This window comes from Carlito syrichta, unplaced genomic scaffold (assembly GCF_000164805.1).
Source record: "Carlito syrichta isolate Samal-C Ts95f unplaced genomic scaffold, Tarsius_syrichta-2.0.1 Scaffold287905, whole genome shotgun sequence".
NCBI lineage: Eukaryota > Metazoa > Chordata > Mammalia > Primates > Tarsiidae > Carlito > Carlito syrichta.
In genome coordinates this window covers 88,408-100,634 of record NW_007232001.1, presented here as the reverse complement: position 1 = coordinate 100,634, position 12,227 = coordinate 88,408, and the positions used below count along the sequence as shown (strand labels likewise).

At 37.1% G+C, this 12,227-nt stretch overlaps 1 protein-coding gene across 5 annotated transcripts in view; it reads right to left on the bottom strand.

The window, feature by feature from the left end:
• The window catches only part of ATP2B1 (ATPase plasma membrane Ca2+ transporting 1), a 66,442-nt gene that overhangs the window by 19,893 nt on the left and 34,322 nt on the right, over nucleotides 1-12,227 (bottom strand). For all 5 annotated transcript variants that reach the window (XM_021710009.1, XM_021710010.1, XM_021710008.1 and 2 more), the window contains 5 exons: nucleotides 10,687-10,928; nucleotides 7,926-8,163; nucleotides 2,517-2,696; nucleotides 1,771-1,858; nucleotides 1,331-1,437 (listed from right to left, as the gene is read on the bottom strand). In XM_021710009.1, coding sequence (XP_021565684.1) covers nucleotides 1,331-1,437; nucleotides 1,771-1,858; nucleotides 2,517-2,696; nucleotides 7,926-8,163; nucleotides 10,687-10,928 — 855 coding nt within the window. The remainder of the gene's footprint in view (nucleotides 1-1,330; nucleotides 1,438-1,770; nucleotides 1,859-2,516; nucleotides 2,697-7,925; nucleotides 8,164-10,686; nucleotides 10,929-12,227) is intronic.

The window sequence follows — 12,227 nt, the reverse complement described above, 5'->3', positions numbered from 1 at the left end:
AAAACCTTCAGAACTTAAAAAAATACAAACCAACCAGCCATTGTACTGTGTTTTTGTTTGCATTACTATAATTACCTGTATTTATTTAAAGTCCATAATATTTATTTGTTTTAAGAAGAACCTTTTTTTTTGGTGGGTATGCATTTTGGCATCATACATTCTTCCTGGTCATCTGTCAGAAAGTCAGTAGTGTAAGAATCCAGCTAAAGGATGCACAGCAGCAGTGAGTGATCCTGTGACTCTCAAGGGAGTGACCTTGTTTGCCAGAGCAAAAGGCTACTCCTTGTTACTCTTCAGCTACCCTCCCCAAGTCTTCAGAGCTCCCACCCATGCAGCTGCTACCCAGGTAAATTTGGGATGGGGTAGGGCAGCCATCCTTGGTTTCACTGCTTTTAAGTGAAGAAAATTCACCCATGTAATTTCCTTTTCCCATCTCTCTCATTCCCATTGAAAGGCTGCCATCATGGAGGACCTTATTCTAAATTCCCACTTAAGCAGCAAAATATCAGGGGGATAAATTATGCAAATCAACACATTCACTCATCCGAAAACCTTTAGGGCCAGACTGTAATTCAGAATTCAAAGTCTCTCATATTTTACAATAATGAGGCACATATCTTATATCACAAATTCTACCAATAGGGGATTGGACCCTATAAAACACACTAATATCTCCACTATGGTCATGAATATTCGCACTAAGTAGAACCAAAAATAGCCTCATATCAGTTCAGAACAAATCTTGCAATCAAATGAGTCTGCTGCAAACTTAGGTAAAAATTTTCAGTTTTCTTATAGTTTTGGACTTGAGAAATCATGATTATAGATTTTTATTTTTCAGAAATAAAAGTAAATGAAATATTTAAACTGAAGATTTGGGGAAAAACAGGTAGATTTATTTTCAATAAAAAACAATTACATTTGTATATAATGATGACATTCAATTACTCCTTAAGAGACATTTTCAGTTGTGTGGAAGTCTCAATTACATTTTAAACTTAAATACACACTATTGTTCTATGTCTGTGTCCTGCTTAAGAGGGTTGTTGTGAGGTTTAAATGAAACAACAAACATTTAAAAATTTAAGAGTACAAGATAAGTATATGATATTACAATTGTCCAAAATATGTCAGCTTCTAGTCAGATTTCATGGCATTAATAAAGCTAATGCAGAAAAGCTGATTAGACTTATAAACCAAGTTAGGCTTATTAGTTTATTCTTCAAATTAATCTTGAGGGACAATGTTTAAAACCAACAGTAATTTAGTCAATAAACAAACAACCTAGCTAGTAAATTACATCCGAATACTAGAATAAATAAATTCCTACCATTGCAAATCCAACATCTGCTTTCTTTAGTGCTGGGCCATCATTCGTACCATCACCAGTTACAGCTACAACCTGGCGTTGTTCTGAGACAGTGCTGTCAATTATACCTTAAATACAAGTAAATATTTGTGCTGTAAAAACATTACTATAATAAGGTGATTCTGCAGAATATCCTGACTAGTCAGTTTTATAGACTCAAGGTTAAAAATAAGTAATTAAACAAACACAGAAATGGAAACTGCTTAGATGCCGGGTGAGGACCAACTCCAGAGACCATGGTTATATTAGGAGCAATATCCTGTTTTAATCACTGAAGATAAACACAATTCATCTATGATAGCAAAAGAAGTGTATTTATATTTTATCTGAAAAGATGGTGACTAAAAGCAGAACATATTTCTATATTAAGAAATTGTGAAAGAAGTGAAAAATATGCTTACCTTTAACCAGTGTATGTTTATCAGTAGGAGATGATCTCGCAAGTACTCGAAGCTTTGGCCAAATCTTGTCTATCCGCTCTTGCTCAATCTATTAATTTTTATCAAAGTTAAAATGTGCCCCAGCCTAATTTCATAAGTCTTAATTAGCTATCTAGCATATTTATCACTAGTTCTCAAAGTGTGATCAACAGACCAACAGCATCAGAAACTCCTGGAAGCTTGTTCGAAATGCAAATTCCTGGGTGCAGGCCCAGTTCTCTAATTAAACACTGTGGGGTGGGCCCAGCAATCTATACTTTAACAAGCTCTCCAGATGACACTGATGCACACTCAAGTTTGAGAACTACTGCAATTTACAGCATTATGAGGTCAAATTTTTAAATCCCCCCATTGCCTATGAAAATAGAACTTCCTTAACTGAGCATAAAAAGTTCAGAGTTTTGGGGTCTCCTAAAATATGTACCTACCAACCTCTCCAAACCCATGTCCCACCACTCCCCTCTACACACCATACTTCTGCAATTGGCCCATATTCACTGCCACTACTTTCATAAAGCACTCCCAGCAAGACGTGCTTACCTCCTTCAGGGCAATTTCTTTATTACCTAGAACACTAATTTTTTGCTTCTTAAGGTGGAGACTGCACTTATTCATATATAGTGCCTAACGTAGAATGTATATTCACTACACAGTTGTTGAATGAAATTCCTCATACACTAAATAGTTTTTTTAAAGAACATCCTTACCTCTCCTTTCTCATTTCGTATTCTTCTGTTAAAATCTTTACCTTCTAGGCACAGAAAATCTTCCCCAGGATGTAAAATACCACATTTGGTAGCAATAGCCCGAGCAGTATTAATATTATCACCAGTGACCATCCGCACAGTAATTCCAGCCCTCTGACATTTTTTAATTGCATCTGGTACCTGGTTTACAAAGAAAAAGGACAATATTACATAAGAAAATTAGTATTTCCAGACGAAAAAAGATCCCACTGAACACAACTGCATTACTTTATAGTCCCACAAATGACAATGACATAAATAATGACTTAGTGATAAGGACTGATTTCATCTCAAGATACTCAATATTTCTTGAATTGTTCCCAATAATCTCTGCTTTTCTATTCCACTGCCACAATCATTCAGGCTTCATTTTCAGTTGTCATCTACTTTACTTGTTTGCATTATTTACTCACCAAGGGCTTTTTAAAGCACCTTTCCCCCTGGCAACCATCAGGTAACTCTTTTCTGGATGGCTTACTACCTTTCTGGTTTTACTGCTCAGATCACACCACCGTAAAACACTGGTGTTCTTTTCTTTAGGGTTAGGGGCTCAAGCTTTTTCCCAATGCGTATCTTTTAAGGGTTTCCCTCACCTACTCCCAAACCTTCAATTGCCATCTATGTCCTGCCCCCACCTCACTGTGAGAGCAGGACTCTCAGTTCCATCCGAAAAGCGGCTGTCAAGTAGAGTGACTTGAGGGGAAGTCATGCTTTCCTCATGGATCTAGCAGAATCCCATCATCTGCTCCTCCTCTTGCACCTCCCTCCCCCACATCTCCAAGGGACAATGAGTCTGTCTGGAACCTTCCCTGTGACATGGCTCTGTCTCGTTGCCCAACCTATTGCAATGCTTTTTAATTGGTATCCTGGTCTTTAAACATCTGCTGTGCTTGATGGCAGAGTTCTTTTTCTAACACACTAACACACTTTCTTAAAAATCTATGATTTAGTTGTTACACATAAGCCACAAAATTTTCAGTGTAACAGAGTATCACAGCTTGGCCTCAGAATAGTTTTCCAGATATATGTGAAATTTTTCTCGATTACAACCAAGTTGATAGAAGAGTAGTCTACATGTTATTTCTGGCCACTGCCACTACAGCTCTTTTACCTAGAAAATCCTTTCCTGCTCTTCTCTAACCAGAAAATCCACATCCGTCTTACTGGAGCAGAGGCTGCAAATTCAAATGCCTACAGGGTCATGCAGGTAACATAACTGAGAAAAACATGCGGGATATGACACAGTCTGAGATAAAAGAGGAACTAATGAAACAGGTACTCAGCTCTGGTCTATTTTTGCCATGGTGGAATGAGACTCACTGTTAACAGACAACTCAAGAGAAAAGAGAAGCCTAGATTTGTGTGTAATCTCTTAATAGGTAATGTTTTATATGCATACACACATGCCAAAGATAACTAGACTGAAGGCTAAATGTGGTCTGCAGGCTGCCTATTTGTGACTTCTTCTCTAAATCAGTTAAAATGTAACTCTCTGGAGCTTTCTTGGCCTACCTACCTAAACAAAAATTGCACCTTCATCTCATATACCTCTGTTACTGGCCATGACGTCATATTATAGCTACTGTTGACCTGAATTCTCAGCAAGCCAACAAGCTTCTTGAAGGCAGACCTTTTAACTTGTCCTTGCATCATCAATGCCTAGTACAAAGCCTTTCCTTCATTCAACAAGTAAGTGCCTGGCATCTAACTGGAGCTTAGTACTACTCAACTACTGAAACCCTGAATGTGTACCAAGGGGCACACATTCTAAACAGGGTACAATGTTTTGAAACATGTATACACTGTAATTACTTGTGACTTAGATATGGGGGGGGGGGATACACATTTTAAGAGATGTTATTTATGTGTTACTTTTAGTTTGCCATAATCAGAAGTGCCTGAACACTGATGGTAACCATTTTGAGCAGCTCTTGTAATTGTAGAAGTCAAATGTGACTTGTATTCGTCTTTTGTTATTGGTATATATTAAATATTATGATTTTAATACAGTTTTTCTGTTCTTAAAATGTGTACACATTTTTGACACCATCTGTATTTACCTGTAAGTTTTGAGATTCACACTAAAAGTGTTTCCCTTCATCCAGTCAACTCTTAATTGATTCAAATTATTGCAGGGGGACATCACATGCATTCACTCAAACTAATATTTACTGAGTGCCAGCCACTGTGCTAGGTCCTAGTGCCAGAGTGGTCAGCAATAACAGCCTGCTCATGTTACTTTTTCAAAACATCAATATTTAACTTCAAAAACTTGTCTGCTGTAAAAATGTAATATATCTTCTGCTATCTCCTTTGAGATAAAAATGTATCTTAATTTTTTATATATAAGCAAACTACAACTTGATCAGGTTGTATCCCAGGATTATTTGGGTGGGGAAGCAATTAAGTATAAAGAAGAAACTGGTCTATGTGGCAAATACAATATAAGAAAGGCATATTAATACTTGACTGCCTAATAGTCATCAAACCCTTCCAACTTAAAATTCACAGACTATTTCCACTTTTAGAGATAAGGAACTAAAGCGAGGCCAAGTATCTATGCATATGTATGTAATAAAACTGGATTTGTTCTAGGTACCTAATTATTCAAGACTCCCTACATCAGAACTGCAGAATACAGAAAATTTGCTCAGAGAAAGAGGTTTCATATTACACTTCCATTTTAGTACGCAAGTCTCCATCTCATTTTGTGATACTGGAAAAAATAAAATGCCATTTACACATTTAAGAATGATAAAACTTTCCATCAACCTCAATGCCTAGAGCATGATAAAAGGTTAATGTTTTCCAAGGAACAAAAGTTGTAGTCATCCTGATTTAATATTACAATAAGTAAGATTTAAGCCATAAATCAATGTATACAATTTTGAAAAGCTGGGTGTTGTGGCACATTCCTTAGCTACTCAGGAAGTAGAGTTTGAGACTGCAGTGAATTGTGATAGCACTTGTGGATAGTCACTGTACTGTAGTCTGGGCAACATAGTGAGAGTCCGTCATAAAAAAAAGAAAAAAAAACAAACAAAAAAAGGTCTGAACGATTTTCCTATGACCAGTGGTTGGCAAACATCTACCACCAGGATGTTTCATACTGAATTTATCTTGATCTCTCAACAGGTTGCTTGTTCTGATTCTCCTGTTACATTGGTAATACTCTCTATCACCCACCAAGTTATGCAAGTCAGAGAGTGGTTCCTCCTCGTAAGAGACTTTGAATTGTGGAAACACCTCAGTTTTAAGTCCGCTTCCCTAGTGACACATTTTCCCCAAAAGATCTCCTTTAGTGTCACAGGTGATTTCTCCAGACCTGACCTTTCAAACTCCAAGGTCAAAATGTCTACTTGTTATCCATTTGGATGTCTCAGACACCTCCACAATGTCAAAAACAGTATATCCAAACCCAACAGCTTCACTCCTTTGGGCTCTACCTCCATCTACTTTGAAATCATTTCTTTCTCTCCATCTTCCCTGCCACAACTGTAGGCCAAGCCATGATCATCTCTTACCTGGGATCACTGCAATAATCTTATCAGCTTCTCTGCATCCACTCCACTCCTAGTTATTTCTAATCCCTTTCTTATACAGTACCCCAAATAGTATTTTAACAACATAAATTGTGTCCTTTCTCAACCCGAATTTCAGAATAAAATTCAAAGCCTTTACGTAAGTAAGTAGTATGTAATTTAAATAAGAAAGGTCAAAGACCACCTCACCTCCCCTTTCTTCTTTACACTGACTGATAGCCACACCAGCCTCCTTTCCACCTTTAAAATAGCTAAATACTTTTCTCATTTTCAGGAGGCCTCTGCATATTTTGCTCTTTTTGCCTGGAATGCTCTTGCAGCTGCTGTTTACACGGCTGGTTCATTGTGAGCCATGAGATTTCAGCTCAAATGCGATAGCCTTAAATTCTTAATGCAGTTTCCCTGTTACTTTTTTCATCACCCTGTGATATCCTCTGTAGTCCGTAACACACCCGTAATTGTCTTATTATTATTCCCTGCATATACCACGCAGAATACAAGGCCTATGAAAGCGGGTCAAGTCTTCCTCCTCACAAAATTCATTTTCACTTGGCATGCTGTCCATTCTACCTATCTAGCAGTCTTCTTCCTCTGGAATAGAAATCCCAAGACTACTGTGGTCACTGCAGTATTTCCTGTTCCTAGAAGGGTGCTTGGCACTAACATATTAGGTGTTGAATCAATTAGTTGATAAAGTCATTGACAAAAGCGGGTTTATGTTTGTGCTTTTACTTATGTTGCTTCTTTGCTCAGAATATACTTAACTGCTCTCTCTCTTGGTCTAGCTAATACCTCCTCATCCTTTAAGACTCAGTAATTAACCCCTAGGAAGTCTTACTTGACCCTTCCAGTGGTTAATATAGCATAGCAGTCTTCTAAGCCTATGTGTTTCAGACAAAGTTGGGATTTGAACACACTAGGTCTACGATCTAAAGCTCTATACATCTCAATTTTTTAAAAAATCCATCAAATGAGAGTATTATTACCTCACAGAGGTAAACATTACATAAAATATTGCATGTAAAGCACTTGGCATAATGTCTGGCACACCAGGAGAATGCAATAAAGAGATACTATTACTTTAGACTAGGGTGGGAACTCATGTTCTCTGCTCACATAACATGTTCTGCACGTATGCAGCAAGACACTAGCATCCTGGGGGTGTTTGTTCACCCCCACCCAAGGCAGCGATTTCTTTGAGGCCAGGGACCAGATCTCAAAACTCTATGTCTCTAGTACCTAGGATAGTGTCTGGCACACAGTTGTTCAATTAACCATAAGAAAAAAAAGCAAAAAAGCAAAAACATGATTTAAAGAAGAAAAGTAGTCTAGAGCTGCATGCCATCCATTATGTAGCTATTAGTCAGATGTCTAAATTTAAATAAAATAAAATACTCAGTTTTTCAATTATACTAGCCATACTTCAAGAACTCAGTAGTTCACATGACTAGCAGCTAACTGTACTGCATGTTTCTATCATCACAGCAAGCTCTACTGGACAATGCTAGTCTAAACACTGAAACAAAGTGTTTAATGGCATCTATTATTTAATTTAAGATAAACAAACTGAAAAATCTACCCAGTTCAAGACACTGTGCTAAGTTATGGTGCTGTAAACACACAGGATCCCACAGAGAAACTGTCTAATTTAAAACCATAAAAAGCTAGCATGTGCACTATAAGTACTGTTATTTCACTTATCCTGGGTTCACATGGACAAATTAAATCACAAACACTGAGAATGTTACTAGAAAACCAGTTACAGTAAAGGCCTAGATCCTCTGTATGACGAGATTCTGCACATGCAGAACACAGAACATTTCACCACCTCAGGTCTCACAGGGTCTTCAATCCCCACAACAGCAATGCACGTAAGGCCGGTGACAATATCATTTTCATTATCCCATTCTGGTTCTGGTTCTCCTGCTGGAAAATCTCTGAACGCAAGACATATGGTTCTCAAGCCTTCTGATGCCATCGGTTCAATCACAGTTTTTACAATATCATCACGGTCCCTTGGTCTGAATACTTTTGCCTCACCATTAGCACTCAAGATTTTGAAACACCTAAAAGGAAACGTTGAATCCAAACATCAATAATTAACAAAAATAATGGTTAATGCCACTTAAGTGAACTGGCAGGGCTAGAAATCATGGGGAGCTCACATCTGGAATTCAGAATTATGTAGGTTGCATTTATACAGACTTAAGTCACATTCACTTTTCACCTGCCCCTTTACAAAACAGTTCTGATATATTCAGTTTACATTCAACAGTTCTCTACTCTATCAGCTATTCTAAAACTTCTCTAAACCTTCTCTACTGGAAATGCAATGCTTTTAATTTTCACAAAGAATCCCTCGTGGCAAAAGAAAATGAACTATATACTTCACACCATATTGGCGCAGAATTAGACATAATTTTTAATTAACACAAAAATCACAGATATTTTCTTCTTTTACAGCAAAAGGCCAAGGTCAGCCAACCCCTTACCTGAGATGTTGTTTCATCACCTATTTTGTTTTAACAATGAAAGAAAAGTAATAACTTACTGTTAAAATAAGCATTCTATCACAATGAGAGTGATGCTACCAAAATAGTTTTATTTTCAGTGACACTATCTGCATCCTTTTAATTATGTAGTAAATAAAATTCACACTGTATACTTCTCTACTACATGCGTGTTTTTTCATAATGCCTCTCTGTACCCCTCTCCCTGGTGATACCACCTCCTGCTTCTACGGGGTAATTTCCAAATTCACATCTGTCTTGTTTTCAAAGCTTTCCATCACCGCTGAAAAATTCCACCCAAAGGCTGCACCACTACCTTAACCTCAAGGCACAAAATACTGCAAGTTCCCTCCTCACTGGCATCAACATTACCCCAATCACTTTGATAGACATCTAAGATTTCACCCAGACTTTTCCCTCATTCTCTATGTACTATTAGCCCCCCTAAGTCCCACATATTTCTCCCCTGAACATGTTCACTCCTTTTTATTTCTCTGGCTACTGCCTGCTTCTGGCTCTCACTTCAAGCTACAGTTATTTTAGTAGCAATAGCCTTTTAACTGATAGATGTCTCTAGTTCATCCTTTTTTCTCCCTAACCCACCTTATTCCCTGATGCAAAAAATTATCTTCAATTGCAGCCTCGATGATTCCACTAATTGATGAAAAAGTAATTCAGTTGCATTATCCAGTTTATTTAATTAAACTTTAACTGCTCAGTCTAATTAATATTTAAGAGTCTCTACAACAAAAGGTATATATTACTGTGGAACACTTGCTGTATGCTCACCATACATCATGCTCCACGCAAGACCTTTTATGCGTGTTACTTTACTTCACTGTCAGAGAGCTGGTGATCATGATCACTGTTCTCAATGGAGGATAATGGCAGTTAAAGGAAAAATCTGCCCCAGATCCCAAAGCTAGTTAGTTGCAGAGGAACAATCAAAGCCTAATCGGTTTTGACTCAAAATCTCCTATGCCATCTATACTACCCAGCAAGTCAAGATTGGGACAGATTTCAAACCACTGAAATCAGATAACCAAGTGTATCATGGTGAGAAGAAAGGCCCACAGCCTGTGTGTCACCAAAGCCCATCACTATTCACAACCCTATGACTGGACATTCCCCCAATATGGCCTGCATGCTCCCATTTCCCTTCCCCTCCTGTGGCTTCCTGCACCTGGGTACTCTCATTTCGTGCTAAAATGCAACATTCCTCTAGTACAGTATTTCACCTAGAAACTGTGTATTCATTTATCATGTGCTGCCTTTTCAGTTATTTACTTGTCTCTTAAGCCTGTTATGCTACAACTGTCAAGTATTCATTAACATAACACTGGCATATAATCCACATAGAAGCAAATTAATAGTAGAAATATTTTACATGTTATAATTTCAAGTTAATTCAAGTTTTGCAAAGTTGGTCTTAAATTATAGAAACCAACATAATTTGTACACTTAAAAACAGATAAATACTAAGGAAATTATATATAAACACAGAGTAGCAAAACTGAAGCTACTGGTTTGAAAAAGGACAGGAAAAAAGAAAGATTGCTATTCAAAAGAACAGGAGAAATTTAAATGTAGCACTGCAGTAGCACGCACATGATAAACCTCACTTTGATACAAATGGACAATTTTCAAGACCTAGCTTTTATGCTTTGCAAGTCTAAAAATTAACCTATAATTCACTTATCACATTTCAAGTCTAGAATCTACAATGCAGTGTTGAAGATATAAACTTGAGTTTTTCTTCCCAGAAGCTTTTACTTTTCATGATCCTATGTAACAACGAAATCAACATGTTTAAAAACAAAGTTTACTTCACTCAATCTACCAAATTGAATGTAATGGACTTATTTTCCCTAGAGCAAAATACTAAGAGATAAGAGAAGCTAAAATGTGAAAATGGCAGAATACTATGGGCAAATATCTGTATATTAAAAAATATGCTAAAAATCTCTGAGGTCCTATCAAATGCCTGATGGTCACAAAAGGAAAACAACAACAACATAGTAGGTATTCCACAAAGCAACTATAGTCAGCAATTTATTCATCTAAGCATTTTACTCTTACTTTTTCAGAATTATCTCAGATGCACCCTTGCTGAATATTCGATAACTTCCATCTGAATTTTTCAGGACAGTACTCATGGACTTCCTAACAGAATTGAAGGTGTAGACTTTGTACAGTGCTTCTTCTGGAATTTCATTTCTAACATCCTGATAATCCCGTTTTAAATCCAAAAGAAGTCCCAACAAGGCACATTCAGTTTTATTACCAACATGACGAGGTAATCCACCCTCTTTCTCTGGTGGCTATAAGAGAAAAAGGTTTAGAAGCTAGTATCATCTTGTTTATCTTTGAAAGTTTTAACTATAATGTAAAACAGAATGCAACATTCTAAAACAAAACTATACAGGCAATGTCTACTAATATCAGTATTTTAAAGAAGGATACAGAAAGGTAAGGTAGAAAAGAGTTTGGGGTGAGAGTGACATGGACTCTTATCTCAGTCCTGCCAGTTACCAGCTAGGTGACAATTACCCAACTGCTGTAGTCCTTGGCTTCAGCATCTGTAAAACAGGAGCACTATGACCCCAAAATTAAATGATACAGGTTGCATAAAGTTTATAGTTAGTTCCTGATATATAATGGGACTTAATTCCTTTTCTTTTCTTGTTTTCACTGAACATTTATATTAAATCATTCAAAATTGTATCTATTGTACCAATTTTTATGGCTTAAAATAAAAGCATATCCATTAAAATGCTTTTGCCTTAAATGTATCGAAAGGCTTTATTTCCTCCACAGTGGCTTCACAAATATCACCTTTTATAATCATCATAATGTAGTAAGGACAGATGTAATCATCTTTACTTAACAATTAAGGAGGCTGGCAGTGGTGGTTCACGTCTATAATCCCAGCACTTTTGGAGGCTGAGGTGAGAGGACTGCCTGAGCCCACGGGTTTGAGACCAGCCTGAGCAACTTGACGAGGCCTCATCTCTACAATAAATCAAAAAATTAGCTGGGCATGGTGGCGTGTGCCTGTGGTTCCAGCTACTTGGAAGGCTGAGGCGGAAGGATCACCTGAGCCCAGTAGGTTGAGGCTGTGGTGGCTGTAAGCGTGCCACTGCACTCCAGCCTGAGCAACAGAGTGAGGTTCCAACTCAAACAACAACAACAAAAAACAATTAAGGAAAGCAGTTCAGACTTTCAGCTAGCAAAAGGCACAGATAAATCTAGAAGGAAAGCCCTTAACCTTCCAGTTCAATCATCTAATTCAGGTATGTTTTCACTAAACAACTTGCAATATTATTTTTGTTCATGGTTTCCATGAGCCATGAAAATATATAGAAGATATTTATATACAAGATATATCAAGTTAAACATAAATTGCATGCCTTCTGTTATAAGTAAGACTTCTAAAACCTGCAAAGTTGAAAATATTTTATTTCAAGGTGGCACAAGTCTAGAATTATTTTAATGTATTAGTTCTAAAAAAGTCTAAAGATCACCTCATATATAGAAACTACCGAGAAACCAGACAGAGTGTATAGTAAGCACATGTAAACATGTTATTTTAAGTTGAAATTTGTCTTCAGAATTTTCTC